The sequence below is a fragment of the Chenopodium album genome, chromosome 24, assembly GCF_948465745.1.
Source record: "Chenopodium album chromosome 24, dcCheAlbu1.1, whole genome shotgun sequence".
Lineage (NCBI taxonomy): Eukaryota > Viridiplantae > Streptophyta > Magnoliopsida > Caryophyllales > Amaranthaceae > Chenopodium > Chenopodium album.
In genome coordinates this window covers 38,960,517-38,979,638 of record NC_137857.1, presented here as the reverse complement: position 1 = coordinate 38,979,638, position 19,122 = coordinate 38,960,517, and the positions used below count along the sequence as shown (strand labels likewise).

The window sequence follows — 19,122 nt, the reverse complement described above, 5'->3', positions numbered from 1 at the left end:
ATAGTGTAATTTTTATTTATTTATTATTTTTTTTTTTAAGAAACCATGATAGTGTATATACTCCCTCCGTCCCAAAAAGAACGACCCATTTGGCCAAAACTTTGTCCCAAAAAGAATGACTCATTTGCAGTAAAACACCCACCAATTTGCTACAATATATGTGCAAAATTAGCTTCCCCATATAAAAATTTAGTTTTCCATGTTATTTTATTACTCTCTCTCTATTTTTTTACAAACCCCATGTAAATTTATCTTTCCAATATATTTTTACTTATTTTTACTTAACTTCCTTACTACCCGCGTAATCAACCCAAATGGGTCGTTCTTTTTGGGACGGAGGGAGTACATAGTAGACTAAACAAAATCAAAAAAAATTAAACACAAACAATGAGAAAACTCAACAAATGTCAAAAATCAAACACTTCAATTTGAAGTCCCAAGCTGCTTGAAAAAAAAAAAAAAAAAAAAAAAAAAAAAAAAAAAGTAGTTACACAAATCAAGCACCATTAAAATCAACCATAATCAATTTCTCCATGTTCATCTCTCAACCCAACTCATGCTATCATCAATTCTTCGAAAACTACCCTCACAATTCAACCTACAAATACCAATACCATTTATTAAACAAAATCCATCATCAACTTTCTCTCTCTTAATGGATTCCAACTCCCCCATTTCATCTTCTCTTAGACTCTCCGCCTTAGCACAGCAGCTCCGCCTCTACAAACCACCGCCAACAATCGATGATGACGATGCCGCGGACATCGAAGAAGTGAGTGGCAAGGTTGTTGCACAAGTTGGTTTTGCTCAATCTTCCAACCCAATTGGTCAGGATTTGGAGAAGGTCAGAGAATTTAAGAAAGATGATCAACAACCATTTATGCCTAAAAGAGCTGCTGTTCTTGTTTGTCTTTTTGAAGGGGTTGATGGGGATCTTCGTGTTATTCTTACTAAACGATCTTCTCGCCTTTCTACTCACTCTGGTTTGTCATCACTTCTATTTTAGTAGTTACGGGTTTTTCTGTTGTCGGTTTTCAAAATTATCATGATCGACCTCGTTTATAACGTTTATCATGTTAATTATTATATTTAAATTCTAGAAATTATAATTTAGTGGTAATGCTGAATGGGTCCTAAATATATGAATGGCCTGTTTTATGTTCTATGGTTGTATTAGAAGTAGAAGTTTTGGAATTGTGATTGTTATTTGTGACAATTTTTTTTGTTTTGATTGCTTGAGGAATAATTTTTTATTTGATTAATGTTCATAATGATGCTTAATTGAGTGGTTCTTAAGTGCCCCCTTCAAAAAAAAAAAAAAGAGTGGTTCTTAAGTGTGTGTTGTTTAAATGTAGCAAATGTGTTGTTTTTCTGTTTCAAGTATAAAGCTTTGGGTGATGAATTTGAATATGTTTATGCCCAACTTTCTAAATTAATATCTGTCTGTTTTGGTGGTTGGTGGATTGAATTTTGTTTTGATGAAAAAAAGGAGTGTGATTAAAATTAGATTGTTGAATGTGTCAAATTGTTATTTTTGGTTATAAGGGGTTGAGAATTAAGTGGGTTTGTGGTCTTTGAACTCAGGGGAAGTGGCATTGCCTGGAGGAAAAGCTGAGGAGGGTGACAGGGATGATAGGGATACTGCAACGAGGGAGGCGAAGGAGGAAATTGGTTTAGACCCATCGCTGGTGAATGTTGTCACCACTCTCGAGCCATTTTTGTCTAAGGTATATAGTATAATTTCATTTGTTAGTTTATATTAACATAGTAGCAAATTAGCAAGAACTTTATCATCAGTTCCTGCAGATTATATAAGGAGAGTAATTAGGCTTTGTACATATCCTACTTCCATCCGGAATTTGTTGCCTTATTGCTGGTTCAAAATACATCACCATGTCCACACAGAGGGGAAATACCTTTTTTAGGGCTGGTTTGAATAATGCACTCGATTTGTTCTCTAGAATCCTGCATGGAACCTAAACCTATGAATCAACCTACTAGATGATAGCTTGTCAATGGTGGAATAAACGGACTACTATAAAGAAGCTTTAGGTGTTCTCTTCACCTGAAATTCATGTCTTATCTTATTAGTCTTGAGTATTTGAGAGCAATATGCAGATATGCTATATATCCAACTGCTTTAAGTGAACTTTTCCAAATAGCAGGGAGGGGTATTGTCAACGAGAAGCTGAGAAATACCCTCTTGATATGAAACTCAGTTCCTTCATGGTTCTTGTACAAGATGCATGGATTTGGGATGTTATCGAATGGATCCTATTAAAGAAACTAAACAGTAAAACCATACAAGCCCAAATCCATGCTAATTGTAGAAGTCTTGAATGATCACCATTTCATATTACCTCTATTCGAACTACATCCTTTATATGACGTCTAGAGCAATTAATTCCATTCTGTAAATTGTTTTGACCTATGAAGACTTATTGCAAGATCGATACCTACTGAAAAACCATGCTGTTCTAGGAGTCCAAGTATGTATCTGTGTAAACTCTTAACTACCAGAGGATTACATATTTTATTAAATCTAATCAAACATCATTAAACCACTTGGACAGCAGTTAAGCATTTCCATTAGAGTATGTGCAACACCCAAAAATCTTATCTAAATTACAAGCATGCCTTGAGACCCTCTATTTCACCTTTTTATGATGTGAAGTAGTTGGAAAACCTTTTGGGTTTGACAAATTGTGAACACTTGAAGACACAAAATGAAAGGAAAGTTGATGCCATGCATGAGAAATTTCTCTCTTTTCTTCATCAACCAACATTTAGCTTTTTTCTAAACAGATTTTTATGTCAGCTTGTTTGAATTCTGTATTTCTATTTTGTTAAGGAAAGCCATGAGCTCATCTGCATGGGATGGTCTGAAATAAATATAATTTCTAGTCTACAAGTTATTGAAATTATGTAAGAATTTTTTTTTTAAAAAAAAATGGTACTTTGTAAAAGCACTCAAAAAAAATGGCCAAATTGGCATGCAATTAATCATTTTATTCAGATGGATTGATGGGATTTTCCAGTGGAGCAGAATCTGTGATAACAATATGGCTAAATTTTTTGATATTTCTATTTACACATAATCTTGTTCTTGGAAATGATTTGCGAGAGTGAGACATGATAAAATACTCCTTCCGTCCCAATTACAAGTTTCATTTGCTTTTTGCACAAGCTTTTAGGAATGTGAATAAATAAATAAGGTAGTAGGGTTTTGGTTTATAAAAAGGTGAATATGTAAAAAAATGATAGCAAGATTAACCCATTATACCTTTCTGATAGACACATTACAATTAAATGCATATTTCTTCTTCCTTGGATAGTTTGATCAAGGCACATTGCTCAACATTAAGAAGATTTAGTAACGGACAAAAGAAAAATAGCAGAGGTACTACTATATGCTTTTCAAGTTGTCGGAGGCAAGGTTGCTTCACAATGAAATATTTCCTTGAATAAATTTATTCTCTTTCCAACTTCCAACTTGACTAAAGGAATTATGTCCATTATTTTTGGGAAAATGATCGGGTTTGGAGCCGACCAGTATCAGTTTTCCTAAACTTACAACTAAACAAGTGGTATGGGTTTTAAATTACTCAACCCCTAAGCTATAACCATTTTTTTTTTGAAATGTCAAATTAAGCGGGTCACGCAAAGCAATTGGATAAGGTATATCTCTCCCTGGAAATCCAGTTGGAAAGATTCTGAATTTACTTTAGATTAAATGTGAAAGCTACATGAAATGGAACAATCTCTAATTTAACTTGTATAGAAGTATATCTATGATAGACTTTTGTCATTGTTTGAGAAATGTGCTCTGGTGGGAGACTCCTGGAGCAATACTTGACTTATCTGCATTGGACAGGCTTTTTGGTTTAAAATGATGTTGATTTTTCAATTTGCTCTCCTGTTTGAACTTCAACCAAAACTTATTGGTAAATTGAAATTCGTATTAACATTTTATCTGAAGTTTTTTTGTATGTTTTCTTATTAATCTGTCAAGTGAATTTGTTTTTTATAAACAATAAACATGTGGTTGCTGCTTCCTTTGGCATAATCCGGTGGCATTGGCCTAATCTATTCAGGATTAGAAAATCATATCATTGCTGGGTAATGGCCTTTGCAGTTGGATCATTTGGGGAGTTGGTGTTTTGAGTTTTGTAACTGATTTTACCTTCTGCTGTGTCTTGTATGCTACATGTCCAAGACGGTTTCTTGCAATTAATCACAACTACAGAAATTTATTTATTTTTACCCAAAACTGGTAGCCTGGCAGTGTCCAGTTTTTCATTGTTTGTAGTTCTCATGCATGATATGCCCTTAGCTTTTTAGGTTGGAAAGAATCCCAGAAGTTACTAATAATTAGTTGGAAAGAATTAGATACTTAGAAATTGTCAACTATAAAAGAAGCTTCAAGTGTTGACATAGACCTGAGGAAGACGTCGTAATTTCTGAACCAGCTTAATATTTGAAGCAATCTCTGACCTTTGTGACATCACCTTCATGTATATGTCTGCAGCATCTCTTGAAGGTGGTACCAGTTATAGGGATACTGTCCAATAAAGATGCATTCAAGGCAGATCCAAATGCTGCTGAGGTAGAAACAGTATTTGATGCTCCCTTGGAAATGTTCATCAAGGTTCTGCTCTATAGTTTCAGGTTTTCCTTCAACAAACAATATTTTTGCATGCTATCTTTCTTTTGACATAAACTCGTTGGAATCTTGATTCAGGATGATAATCGCAGAGCAGAGGAAAGAGAATGGATGGGATACAAATATTTGATTCATTTTTTTGATCATGAAACAGACAACAAAAAGTATGTGATATGGGGCCTAACTGCTGCAATTTTGATTCGAGCTGCATCAGTTGTTTATCAAAGACCACCGCCATTTCTGGAGCAGAATCCCAAATTTAAGGTTCCTAGCTCTGCTGATAAAGACACTGTTATGCGTTGAAAATAAATTTCAGCTACATCTACAGCTCTTAGTTCTATCCACAGTAGAACACGGGAGTCTGCAATATGTATGTAGATGTATTTATAATAGCTGAATGCTGAAAGCAATAAATCAATAATATAATCCTAGTAGGTCTGTTTTGGATGTGTCATTTTTTCTGTTAGTAATTCAATTGGTAAAATATACTTCTAGAAAATGGTGCCCAACCTGGCTGACTATTCTGTCAAAGGATTTTCGAGATTTTAGGGGTCAGCACGTTTACGACACTTGGGCATTCAAGAAAGTTTTTCAGGTCAGTATGAATTCAATCTCTGAATCCATCAGACTCCAGTAACTTGAACTAATCTAGTTGTGTCTTAATTCTCATCCACTACTAAGGTGAGTAATAGTCTAACATGACTTCCATATCAAAGATTACGAAAAATTGAATAGGAGTTAAATTGTACAGAGTTTTTGGTGTTGTAAGGGAAATGGATGGTTTTTCAAGTTGATTATTTGCTTGTTACCTTTAGATGTCATTGAATAATTTACAGTAAGTTGTGCCTCCAGTGGAACTTACTTCCACTTTCATCTCTGAAAGCATCAATCTTTTACCAAACAGAGATGATTTTCTCCTATTGTGTTCATGATTTTTGCTAAATCTGCATTTCACTTAGTTTTGTGGTGTTTGCAATGTACTGTTGCTGATTGGTATAATTGGTTCTAGTTCCAGAATAAAGGATGTGAAAGTGAGATGAAAATTAGCTATGAAACAATTGATATTATTAGATTCAGGAAAAATCCCTGGATAATTTGGAAGCAAGTAGTGGTCTCATACTCAGTATTTGGATCCTGGTTGCTTTTGTCATATATATTTAGACGAATTGTGGCTCGTTGTAGAAATAGGTAGCAGGCGACTTGGGGACTCAACATGGTGGACAAGTAAAGTTGACCTCGGACACTACATCGTGGAAGATTCCCATACCTGTGGTGACTTCTAGACGATATTGGTTTTGAGTTTATGGTCTTATGGATTCTTAGGGCCTGTTCTCTTCAGCTTATTTTCAATTCAGTTTAGTTTAGTTTCTAATTTCCTCCTCTTATAAAATATTCAGTTCAGCAAATCAGAACAGGCCCTTGGAGGCTTTGATTTGTTGAATAGTGTTGATTGTTTTCTTTTCACAAGCTTTCTAAAAACATCAATTTTGGGCGATTATGAAAGGTCCTTCTAGCTGATGGGAGTAATAATCTGCATAGTTAGAGGAGATCCTGAACCCTGGTATCCTTGCTTTGTAACAGAAATGTCAGCTGATTTAAAGAATTGTTGAAGTGGAAGTAATACTACGTATATGATTTCTGGGAAATTATTTTTCATATCAATTTCCTTGAAACTCAGTCGTTTATGCTTCTACTCTCTTTACTTTGTAATCGTTAATTCAGAATGATAACTGAAAGGATATTGAGACCTAATGGATGGGAGAAACGTTTCTGGTCAAATATTTTGATTACTCGAGAGTAAGAAATTCTGTTATATACTAAAGATTGTTTACCAGTTGTGACGTTAAGAATTCTCTATATATACCGAAAATGCATTTTTCCACAGGCTCAAATTGACTGTTCCTGAATTTTCTGAAAGTAACAAACAATATTTCTATAAAACTTTGTGACGGCTTTATATTGCTGATGTTTGCCCTCTTATTATTGGTAATTATTTTCTATTTTCATGAAGAAAATTAGTAAAGAACATCTTGAGAAGGTGGAAGAATAATGGGACAGTAAATTGCTAAGAATATGTATATTTATATTTTTATTGGACAGCATTTTACGGAGTAATTTTTAATGTGGTCTAGATTCTCATATTGTGTATTCACCATCAACCGTACATAATAAAGAAAATTGGTTGGTGGGAGCATAAAGTTGGTGAGTTGCCAAATCTGCCCTGCTAGTTTTACAAGTGATCTGATAATGGATGCTGAAGTTGAAGCCGGTGGACCGAAGACATTATCAGACTTGGCTCAACGGCTTCGCCTGCGTCAGCCTTATTTGTCTGGCAATGGTATTGATGCTGCCAACGTTGTAAATTATGACAGGCCACCAAGACCGCAGACTGTCAGAAGAGCTGCAGTTCTGATCTGCATATTTGAAGGAGACAATGGTGATCTGCGAGTCATTCTCACTCAGCGTTCCTCCAATCTCTCGTCTCACTCCGGTTAGTCGCTCCTCTATTCTTTTATGTTTGAAATAATTATAACTTTTTACTAGTTCTGTAGACACGATCCCAACTGAGTGAAGCACCTTCTATACTTTTATGTGCTTATTTATTTTGTGTTGTACCAAAAATGGAAGGCGTGTGTTTTGATCATAAATATTTATTTGAGTACAGGTGAAGTGGCACTTCCTGGTGGAAAGGTGGAAGAAGGTGACAAAGATGAAGTTGCAACCGCATTGAGGGAGGCAAATGAGGAGATTGGTTTGGACCCTTCACTTGTTGAAGTCGTTTCCGTTCTTGAACCTTTCTCTATGAAGGTATTCTCCATTTCAACATGATTGCAGTTATGCTATAATTTATTACATGGACATCAATTTGTTTGTGTAAGTGAGATATCGTTTATAATTGGGGTATTATGCTGTAAAAAGCAGGCTGATAGCCTGATACACATGGGAACGTGTGCCATGCGCGCAGTCCATGTGTTCAGCTGCTTTGGTGTGTGTTGTGTGACACACACTTGCCACCCTGAAACTCTTCATCAGGTGCATACGATACTACGATATAAATTACATGTTGTCAGCCCTGTTTAACACCAGATAATCTTGTTATGAACAGAATGGCATGGTAGTAGTGCCAGTGCTTGGCCTGCTTTTCGACAAAGCTGCATTTCATCCCGCCCCAAATATTGCTGAAGTTGAAGCAATATTTGATGCTCCCTTAGAACTGTTTCTCAAGGTTCAATCCCATTCTTCAGTGCTGCTGTCTTTTTACATAATCAATATTACTTGAGGGGTGTGGTGTGAATGTGTGATAGTTATGTCCTCTGCTATAAACAGGATAAAAACCGAAGAGAAGTGGAGAGGGAATGGATGGGTTCAAAGTATCTCCTCCATTACTTTGATTATGAAGCCGAGGGCAGAAACTACGTTATCTTTGCTTTGACTGCTGGCATCTTGATAGAGACTGCATCAATGGTGTACCAGCAACCGCCTGCCTTTGTAGAGATGAAGCCTAATTTCTGGAGTAGACCTGAAAATGCTAGTACTTCATCCCTTCCTAAATAAAGTTTATGCCACATTCGATTTGGTATCGAAATTTATCTTAAGCATCATAAGTATGGAAGGTACCTTTCACTATTGGAATTTTTACATCTCCTCAACACTATACTAATTTAGTCATTGCTTAGATTTTTCTTCAAGGTCATTTAGGTTAATATGGAAGATACAAAATTGAACTTTCTAAGCTTAAAAAGTGATCATTATTTTGGGGCGAGGTAAAATAGTAGAAACAGGGTAGTAATTTTTTTTTTTTTTTCTTCCTTTTACTTGTGTATTGCATTTTGTGAAATTTTTGTTTGTCAAATCATCTTTCTTGCAAAACTTTTTTTGAGGTGCAATTGTGCAAATGATTATGTAAAGTTTAAGAGAAACGCCGAACAAATAAAATGCTACTAACATTTTCATTGCATTGTGTTAGGCCCAATCAAAATCATTATTCACATGTATTGCTTTTGTTCTTTAAATATCACCTCATACTCTACTTTTACTTTATTAAGGCTTGGACAAAGTTGTGCACACGATGAGATTTATAAAGAGATAATAAGTGCAAAACCAAGCCGAAAAAATGTATGGAAAAAACTCAAAGGTAGTATTAAACAACAAATGCCAAAATTGGACGAATTTTGTATTGGGTTTATTGCTTTTGGATTAACAATTGGATTCGAACACATTTTAATTGATGCATTAGGGAATTTCTCCTTGACAAATTGGTATCAATGTATAGTTGTGGATTTTTTGTACCGACAAAATTTAAGACATACCCTGAATCCCTGATACTTAAATTGTCTTTTTCTATTGCCCTATACACTTGTTGCTATCATTGGGATCCATATCATTGACTACTTGCATCGTACACCTAACATGAACATATGTATACGCATCAAAACCAATTCCTAATCTTTAACTTCAAGAAAATGGATCTCCTTTATTAGATGACTGACTTACACCAATGAGTTGTACTTAACTTGAACATAATTGAAATTAGAAGCTTAAGGATGAAATTAATTTGGATACAAAGTAACTTAGAACATGGGTTATGGCTGTGTTGCACTTCACATGACTAGAACTTACCTATCCTTTTTGTCCAGATTTAGTTGTCATGTTGTAAATTCTAATCAATCAATACTATATACTAAATTAATCACCAGCATTATCCCCAAATTACACGTGTCAGTTGTCACACTCACATTAAAAATTTTCCCACCAAAAATCCTTTTTTTTTCTTTTTTTTTTCAAAATAATGAGATAGCTAATAAATAAATAAAAAGAGAACATACAACCTAATAAACAACCTAAAAAATAGAACAACAATAACAACTTAGATAAATAAATAAATAAATTTAATCGTTAATATATAAAATGCATTATATATTCCCTTTAATCTATGTATTGTTTGTTTTCTTTACTTAAAAAAAGGATTTTCACTCAATTTCAAATTCATAACATGTCAGCAAACTTAAATTAGAGATAAGTACTTTACATTAATCTATATAAATTTGATAATATAAATAGATACTACGTATAATTTATTTTTAAAAAAAAATCTTTTGAATATCCGAGCCTTTGCTCGGGCAAAAAACTAGTAACTATATACTAAAAGACACACCAAAAATGACACGTGTCATTTTTTGGTGTGTCTTTCAAATTTTTATTTTTTTTTTTAAAAAAAAATCTATTTAGGAAACAAATCATATACATAAGTAAAATAAAATAATTCAAATTCTTAACATAATTTGTGACATTTATAATAATGATAAGTGCTACTTTTTTCTTTTTTTTTAAACCTTTATTACAACAATGATTTTTTTGTAACAATTTTTTGTAGTTAACTATAGCTTGCCAAGAAAGATATAAAAAATATTTTAAGTCGGTTGATTATTGAGGAAAAATAAATATTATGTAAGAGAGATGAATAAGAGTGTTTAAAAACGAAATCTATTTACAGTTTTTTTTTTTTTTTTGACACACTATTTACAAATGGATTACATATTGCTAAGATATTCATTTGGTTAACAAGAATACATTTATTGGTGAATAAATATAAATATACATACCTAACATTCATTTTACGAAGTAATAACCTGACATATTTATTTTTAATAATTAAACATAGTATGTTAATTATAGAATAGTTATTGAAAATTACCGTGCATGGCACGGGACCTAACCTACTTACAATATAAATAAGAAAGCCACTAAAACATTACTTGGAGATGAGAGTGAGGGATAGCTTAGGTAGTTACGCTTTCACATCCATTATATTCACAATTTCTAGGGATGCTGGCTTCAGGCAGTTACCTCAATGGTCGTAAAGATCATGTGATCGATTCTCATCACCGCTTATATATTCACTTACGGTTAATAGATCCACTATCGGGATAACATCACATTATGCGGAGAGTATATCAAACAATAACTAATGCTCTCCGTTGTTCCTATTTGGGTGGCAATTCACCCACGAATACTCAAAATTAGAACTTTTAGGAATTGATACGGAGTACCATATTGTATAACACCATGAAAAATCATAATACAAAGATAATGATATGAAGGTATTTCCAAAACATACTTGTCACTTGTCAGAGACATTTTATCAAAATTGGATTCCTTAGATTTGGTGTATCAAGGGTCCCATTGTACACCTTCTCACTTGAGACTTTCAAGTCAAATATTTACGCTCAATTAATAGTACGAAAAGACAATGAAATAAATCAATAATTAAATATATATATATATATATATATATATATATATATATATATATATATATATATATATATATATATATTTATATATTTAAAAAATAAAAAAATAAGAAAAAAATAAAAAGACAATGAAATAAATCAATTACACCACTATTCTAAAAAATCATCAAACGTGCTTTCATGCCAATAATTGCCAATCAAACATTAAACATTTAAACCTCATTATTAAGCACTTGCTAGTTGCAACGACACGCTTGTTACATTACAGTAATATGATTAATATCAAGGGAGTTCAATGGTTTGAAAGATAAATTACATGAGAGAATCTAACATATATCTTTGATTCTATAACTTTGCTAAAATTGGACATTTTATTTTAACTTCACTTGTGTTTAAACAGCAATTCGCTACCTAATTTTGTTAAACTAGTCTAAAATGTACGCACCTTTTGGATCGTAGGTTACGAGGGTATGAACATGAACCAGTAACGTTGCTAGGGAAACAATGGGCTGTACAAGTTGACTGACAATCTTCTACAACAACTGTACAAATTCAGCTTCACTAAAACATGTTTCTTAGTCTTTCTATTATTGTGTATTTATGCCAAGCCATGATAATTCGAAATTTCGAACTTATTTATATTTTATTGGCACTGATCAAGTGAATCTTAGTTAAAGAAAAGACGAGAAAAACTCAAGAGAAGCAACCTAAATGCATCAAACAATACATTCAGAGTATTGGTTTCCTGATGTACAAGACTGAAGCAAGCATCTCAGAAACGTTCTTCCATTACATCCCAAGTAATATCTCCAAAAAAATGCCGTCTATTTACATTATAAATAGTATGATTCTCTTCAACATTTACAAACAGAAAGGACGCTGTACTGAAAGAAAAAAGAATACAGACGACGTACTCAGCATCAGTAGGCAAAACATATTTCACACCACCCCCGTATATGTAACATTAAATATAGATTGGAAAGAGTAAAAATAGGCTGTTTTCGAATGAAAGCCGTAGAAAATTTAACACAAACGCTTGATGATCTGTATTTTTTTCATCTAAGACAATGATTCACGCTTTTTTTCTTGCACTTTGGGGTTAGATTCTTTCTTGGTTGTTTTTTCTGCTCCTGGGAAGGACACCCTTCGACCATTTCCAGTTGCTGCCTTACCATTAGGTACTGCAGATTTAGCAGGAAATGATTTTTGTGTACTTGTAGTAGAGTTAATATTTTTCCGAGCTTTGCTTGTAAGCTTATTTTGCCCCTTCTTAGGGCTGATGGACTGAGATGGCAATCTACTTTCCCACGGACGAGCAGCAATCCACCGTTCCTTCCAGCTCCAACCCCAATCAGCTTTCCCTAGTTCAGAAGCATCAGGACCTTGATTTTGACTAGAGTTTGCCCTCCACTGTAATAATAAGAAACAATAAGCCCTTCTCCCCTAAAGAAAGAAAATTCGGGGATATATAAAGGTATATGTAAAGATGTCATGATGCTACATTGGGTTAGCATACGTACTTGATGAGAGAATGCATAAGCCAAGGTTCGCTCCCGTTTCACAGCTGCTTCTTCTCTATGATGAATCCTAGCTAGAATCTCCTCCATGGTCTCAGCACCACCGTTCCATTCCACCTAGTTAAGAGAGAATTTCATTCAACATTAGGTGAGCTTAAAGTTGTGTCTGAAAGATTTACTCAAGTCCCATATTATTTGTTCCTGCTTTTATACCACAATCCCACATTATCTTTGCATGCTATCCACATTTAATAATGCACAAGAAGGCAAGAAGCTACTTGAACAAAACTACAAAGACAAGTATTACACATGACTTTATACTGAGTGATAAACAATTGAAAACACACCTCCAAGTCATGTAACTTTGCCTCAAGCTTCATTTGGTTCTCTAGCTTTTTTTGTTTGATACGGCCTTCAATTACCATACACTGGCGACGATCTCTAATTTGAGTTTGTACCATACTCCATAAATGAAGACTATTCAACGTATTTGTCGATTGCTTCTTAACAGACTGGAACTGTGTTAATTTCTGAAATCGTATTACCCCTTTCATACGCCGCAATGCCTTCCTTGCCTGCAGTAGAAGATAGTAAAGCATTCAGAATTATGTCATGATACGACCCTTATTCGTTATCCCTGATGAAAGATAGATGTTTCTAGCTCGGTTAGAAAACATACCATATAGGCCCTGAAAGCAGTCTGTATCTTCGTTGCTGCATCATTTTCACTGAGTTTCACAAGAGTGCCATTAGTTTTACTGCTGACCCGACTACCATTAGCACTGTTTTTGGGCTTGTCAGAAGCTGAAGTTCCCTGTCAGACAGCAAGACAATAATTCATGTAAAGAATGATGAGTTTTAATAACAAGACAGGTATAATATGTTAATTAAACATATCAACCAAACTCAACATCAGTAAGCTCAGAGCAATGTGAGTAAAACCCTATCAATCGACTCAGGATTTTGACACATTTCTAAATTCTTGGTAGGAAATTTCAGGGTAAAGTCAATAAATTTTGTATAACAGTATAATACTTAGTATTAAGTAAAAAATGAATCTATGTAATATCAACTGCATAAGGAGGTTAAACCCTCATAGCTGATGATAGAAAACAACAGTAAACAAAGAAATGAACTTCACACATATGTTTGTTACCTCATTTGTACATTAAAGTGATTATTATCTCATCTGTACATTAAAGAGATTGAGCAACAAGAGGCTAGTTTAGAGATTATTCCACAAATGTGTATTGCATTTGTAAAAAAAGGAAATTGTTACACTAATACAACTCTTGGAAAAATTGTTTTGACAATGCCATCTAGTCAAGTAGTCATAACTAATGCAAATAAGTATTTTTCCACGTTTAAAAAGTTGTAAGACAAGAATGACATGCTTACCTTTGATTGTTTAGCTTTGTCAAGTTTCACCTTCTTTCTAAAAATCTTTGTCTTGAACCAATCTCCAGAACCCATTATGAGATCAACAAACCTACTTCAATCTATCTTAGACCTGAAAAACAGCATATTGCAATATTATCAATTACTGAAATCATAAAACTATTCTAAGAAATTAAATAGTAGGCTGTATTGCTCAAATTTGAATCAATACATTTTTTAGTTCAATTTAAATTAGAATGTTTATAGACTCCCTACCCACATCAATGTGTCAAACATCAAACACATACTTAAGATAGAATGAAGATTCGGATCATCATAAGGATAGAAGATGTAAATGATGCATGGGAGAAGAGTTTCAAAGATGCCAGAAGCAACAAAGTTGACCAACAAAAGCTTGATTGCAACGAATTGTATAGCAATCACATATATAAATGGGAAAGGGGAAGAAAAGAGCCATAGACAATCTAACAAGCCACTTGAAAGTGCAGAACAATCTTCTATGGTCTCTAAGGAGATGCTAGCTTAATATATTCGCTTTTACCTATGTTTTTTTCCCTTGATTATGATGCACAAATACAGCATATTTTAAACATACTGCATCCTCAACCATAATCAAACACCATTACATATAAATGGCTTCATGATAGGTGGATAATTACATGATTCGAGCCTCAATATATGGATGAATCTCTTATTCAGAAAAATCCAGCACAAGATCTATCGAATCAGAATAGCTAATCAGTTGTTCTAATACGTTACCTAACTTCTTCCAACTCTCAACAAGCAAACAAAGTTATTAGTCAATATCAGTTATCAACCACTCTTCCCATTGAAGGGGAACATAATAAAATTGTTTCCCAACAAGAACTGTTCCATTACATCTCAGCAACGGAATTTAGCTCGTTAATTTAGACTAAAGGAAACCACATGAATATTTCCTATGTTAAATCTAATGAGACCATGGATTATTAAAACATTGTCACGAAAGGTACCGCGATTAGGGAAAAGAAAAATTAGATTTGTAGAAACTTAAAAAAAGGATAATACATTTTTAAGTATGATTTACCTTCAGAATATTGTATCATCAGTTTACAGTAAAACTTACATTAATCTCTAATGATAATCAATTAGTAAACATAAATCTCATATGCAATGTAGAAACTAAAAACAAAATTAATCCAAACCAAACTTTTAAGGCATATTGCACCCACAAATCTAATTAAATGAGATTAGTGAAAAATAGTAAACAATTTTAAACTATATATAAGTAATCACTGCTACAAGGGGTTAACAACTTAAAACCCATTAGCTCTAATTTCTTGAGCATCAAAGTTAAATGGTTAATCACATCAAAAATTAAGGACATAAAACACTAAATAATTAATAAAACTTAAAATAATTTTATACTAAAATTCAAATGGAAGAAAATCAATGGCCCAAAATAAAATAAAATATATATATAAACAACAAAAAAAAAAAACAAAAAAAAAAAAAAAAAAAAAAAAAAAACCCAACTTTCTACCATTAATTCAAGCAGCTCAAAGAACCCAAAAGATGGCAAATTTTTCCATGATAAAAAAATTCACTCAGTAGGATGAAAAACAAGAATTGGGTACATACCCAGAAAAATACAGAGCACCAATTGAACAAAAAATGAAGAATAAAACAAAATTAAATGATAAAATGAAGATGAAGATCTAAAATGGGAAAGGAACAGTAAAACATACCAAAGAAAAAAAGGGAAAGTGTCCCAAATTTGGTAGGAAATCAAAGAAAATGGAGATGACAAATGATCTTCTTCTTGAGGTTTTGTTGTGTACTTGTGTTTCGAGTTTTAAGTAAAAGAGAAGCAAACCATACTCAAACCTTATTATACCACTAGGAGAAGACAAAAGGGGAAGTTGGTGTTTTTTTTTTTCGAAAATTTTATTATTATTTTTCCTTATTTTATGAAGGACAAAAATTATTCCACATTTTAAATGGATACAAATAATAAAAAGTCTATTTTTGTTTATCAAAAATTATTGAACGCATGGTGTACGAGCGTTATCTCTTCTAATTAATTTCAAAATTAAGGTGGTTGACAAATGACAAATATGAAGTACATACTAACTACTAAGGGAAAGTTTATTTATTTATTTATTTATTTTTTACTACAAGATAATGTAGGCTAATGTTCTTTCATTTAAAATTATTTAGTTATTTGACCTCACTCTTAAAACAAACTTTGATACAAAATGCAATCAGTGGTTCATGGAGGCGGATGTACCATACGCATGGTACATCCATCTGAAATAACATTATATAGAAATGTAAACAACATTTAATTAAAGGGAAAAGAACATTTTATAAAAGTGGAAAGAACATTATAGAACAGTAAAGAACATATATCTAAAGTGAAAAGAACATATTGTTAAATTGTAATGAACGTGATAAAAGAACATAAGAGATATAAAAAAAAAAGAACATAGAGCTATTTTTTTTTTTAAATGAACATGACACAATTTTATAAATAACACACTGTTAAATAATATTCTTTATTTTCGTGTTACGAGTATGTGATTGTCAAATCAGTGTAATGTATTTTTATTTGTGACATAATGCTCATTGTTTGCTGTGAAATGTTCTTAAATTTTGTCTATAGTTTACGTTAGGTGAATATAAATAATGTTCATTACATAATATTATCATGTTCTTTATTAATATATGGATATACAAAAAAAACATAAAGCTGGATGTTCTTTGTAATACAGCTATATGTTTTTTACAAAACAGCTATATGTTCTTTATTTACGAAACAACCCTATGTTCATTCCGCCTTTTTTTTTTTTACAAAAATCTGGATATAACATGCTTGGTACATCCGCCTCCACAAAGAAAATTTCACATTTCTAGTCCATTTGTTAGAATTCTTAGAAAGTTGAGAGTACTCCCTCCGTGTTTTTTTAAGTAATACATTTTCCATTTCCGGCCGTGTTTTTTTAAGTGATACATTTCCTTTTTTGGCAAAACAATACATTAAAATATTATATCTCTCTCCTCTCATGGTCCCCACCCAAACCCACTACTACTTTTTTATTATATCTTTCCTCTCACATATATTACTTTTCAATAAACTATTAACCCCACTATCTTTCTTTAACAATTTTTTAATACTCCACTACCCCACTTACCTCTTATTTTATTTAAGTCAATTAAAACTATGTGCCGGTCAATATATATCACTTTAAAAAACACGGAGGGAGTATAATAGTAGTGATGAGAATGAATTTAAGTGTCATTTGGTAAGTAAGTTACATTCTAATGTCTGTGTATACTCATCATCAAGTCACCAAAAAAAAAAAATAAGTCATCAAATTGACATTTTTTTCATAAAATGTCTATAAACCTCCAATACTATCTACAAAATGATAATAACAATGGACCGGATGATAACAAAAAAAAATTATGAAGAAAAATAGAATGACTTATGGTGAATTAACTTCACCATATATAAAAAACTTCACCATGAGATCATAATAAACATTAAATTTTTTTATGAAGTTGTATGCAAATTCATTCTCATTACTATCATATGTATGTTACCACTTACCAAACAAGAATCATGAATCTTTCGAGTACAAAATATTTAGGATCTGTTCACATTTACTGAATTGAGCTAAACTAAACTGATTGGAGCTGAACTGAATTGAACTGAACGAGCTGAGCTGAAATGAATATTTTATGAGAGAAGGAAATTAGAAGCTGAACTAAACTGAACTGACTTGAAATGAATATTTTATGAGAGAGAAAATCAAGAACTGAAATGAACTGAACTGATTGGAGCTGAACTGAACTGAACTGAAATTAAGTAAATGTGAACAGACCTTTAATCTAAATGCATGTATCTATAAATACACAGTACATCTGGGTGGCGAAATCAACAACACCCGTGGTAAATGTTGTGACCATACCTAAACCATTTTTTTTTTTTTGGCTTAGATATTATTAGTTGGCCAAAATTAACAACACCCTTAACAAACTGTGACCATTTCTGAGAAGCACCAATCGTCACCAAGCAATGATTGAGGCTTGGGGAGATACAGAAAATATTAATCATCAATTTTGAAAAGCATGTATGATCAAAACCTTAAGCACACAAACAAAATCATACGGTCGTACCCCACACTGTAAAGAAAAAAATATGTTATTTAACTTAGGGGCAATAATAGTGGTAAGAAATGTATTTTTATTTTATTTTTTTTTAATTGTTTTTATTTATTATTATTTTTTTTAAATTACAACACTCTTACACATTTTTTTAATTTGAAGGAACAATTTTTTGACACATAATTATATTGTATATCAGATATACTTTGTAGAAAATAAAGATGACAAAAATAAACAATAATCACTTTATCAATATGAATAAATTAAAGGAAATCCACAATACAACATACACTTTTAATTGTAACAAGAACAAGTTATTGTAATGAAATTATCCCTAATTTAACCTTCTCTATTCTTCTCTTACAATAAAGTTCAAACTTATCCATAAGAATTAAGAAGTGTTGCAACCTACAAAATAAATAACCTAGTATGTACTCTGTCAACTTTGTATACAAAGTATGATCTATGTTAGTTATTTAGTTGTACGTACCATAATTTTACTAACGTTGTTTTAACCTATAATTTATGTAAATAAACAATTTTATCCACTCATGGTTTTATCCTCCATTTATGCCTTTATTTATTTAAAAGTATGATGGTAATGTAAGCAACAATGCACCAGCGGTGAGTGATCATTATTCGTTATAGAGATGAGTTAGCAATAATTAGTGTACTATTGTATTAAAGTATTAGTTTATTTGTATATAATTAAATCAATGGTGGGTGAGGATTCATTGCTCGATTTCACAGCTATATATCTTAAAAGGTGATGTTCGATGAATAAGCAATTATACTCAATACTCATCAATTGATTTGAGGACAAAGCAACGTATATACACCATCAATTTACTTAAATAGGAGTATGTTGTTACAACTTGCAACACTTTTTATTTTATATAGATCAGATAACGATTTTGTTAGTTTTTTTAGAACTCGAAGAATTGTAAGGCTTGCGTATCATCATGTTATGTTTTGAATGCCTAGAGAAAAAAAAATACACCTAGAGCCGTTAGGCCCTACTGAAGTAACAAACGTACCGTGTTTTGGATCATTGAGCAAAGAGATTAAATGCTATTCTGTATGATATGTTAAAATAGATAAAGCTTGCCAATTTCCAATTAATTTGAATGTTTTGTCTTTA

General features: G+C 32.4%; 3 protein-coding genes across 3 annotated transcripts; 2 read left to right on the top strand and 1 right to left on the bottom strand.

Annotated features, from left to right (window-relative positions):
• Positions 1–466: 466 nt before the first annotated feature.
• On the top strand, positions 467–5,117 carry LOC145611385 (nudix hydrolase 15, mitochondrial-like). The gene is made up of 4 exons (XM_081666709.1): positions 467–983; positions 1,585–1,727; positions 4,529–4,648; positions 4,742–5,117. Exons 1-4 carry the CDS (start codon positions 557–559, stop codon positions 4,964–4,966), a joined length of 915 nt encoding a protein of 304 aa, XP_081522835.1. The 5' UTR covers positions 467–556; the 3' UTR covers positions 4,967–5,117.
• Positions 5,118–6,842: 1,725 nt separating this feature from the next.
• On the top strand, positions 6,843–8,533 carry LOC145611650 (nudix hydrolase 15, mitochondrial-like). The gene is made up of 4 exons (XM_081666996.1): positions 6,843–7,154; positions 7,329–7,471; positions 7,770–7,889; positions 7,991–8,533. The coding sequence occupies exons 1-4, from the start codon at positions 6,911–6,913 to the stop codon at positions 8,216–8,218; spliced, it is 735 nt and encodes a 244-aa protein (XP_081523122.1). The 5' UTR covers positions 6,843–6,910; the 3' UTR covers positions 8,219–8,533.
• Positions 8,534–11,619: 3,086 nt separating this feature from the next.
• On the bottom strand, positions 11,620–15,725 carry LOC145611912 (protein IQ-DOMAIN 9-like). The gene is made up of 6 exons (XM_081667294.1): positions 15,560–15,725; positions 13,833–13,944; positions 13,114–13,248; positions 12,782–13,009; positions 12,438–12,551; positions 11,620–12,327 (listed from the first exon to the last, which is right to left on the bottom strand). The coding sequence occupies exons 2-6, from the start codon at positions 13,905–13,907 to the stop codon at positions 11,977–11,979; spliced, it is 903 nt and encodes a 300-aa protein (XP_081523420.1). The 5' UTR covers positions 13,908–13,944; positions 15,560–15,725; the 3' UTR covers positions 11,620–11,976.
• Between the last annotated feature and the right edge of the window lie 3,397 nt (positions 15,726–19,122).

Coding starts and splice junctions, on each gene's coding strand:
- LOC145611912 (XM_081667294.1), bottom strand. CDS start 13,907: ATGGGTTCTGGAGATTGGTTCAAGACAAAGATTTTTAGAAAGAAGGTG. Junction 13,010..13,113: donor CTGCTTTCAGGGCCTATATG/GTATGTTTTCTA, acceptor CTTCTACTGCAG/GCAAGGAAGGCATTGCGGCG. Junction 12,328..12,437: donor CTTATGCATTCTCTCATCAA/GTACGTATGCTA, acceptor TTATTATTACAG/TGGAGGGCAAACTCTAGTCA.
- LOC145611385 (XM_081666709.1), top strand. CDS start 557: ATGCTATCATCAATTCTTCGAAAACTACCCTCACAATTCAACCTACAA. Junction 1,728..4,528: donor TCGAGCCATTTTTGTCTAAG/GTATATAGTATA, acceptor ATATGTCTGCAG/CATCTCTTGAAGGTGGTACC. Junction 4,649..4,741: donor CCTTGGAAATGTTCATCAAG/GTTCTGCTCTAT, acceptor ATCTTGATTCAG/GATGATAATCGCAGAGCAGA.
- LOC145611650 (XM_081666996.1), top strand. CDS start 6,911: ATGGATGCTGAAGTTGAAGCCGGTGGACCGAAGACATTATCAGACTTG. Junction 7,155..7,328: donor CAATCTCTCGTCTCACTCCG/GTTAGTCGCTCC, acceptor ATTTGAGTACAG/GTGAAGTGGCACTTCCTGGT. Junction 7,890..7,990: donor CCTTAGAACTGTTTCTCAAG/GTTCAATCCCAT, acceptor TGCTATAAACAG/GATAAAAACCGAAGAGAAGT.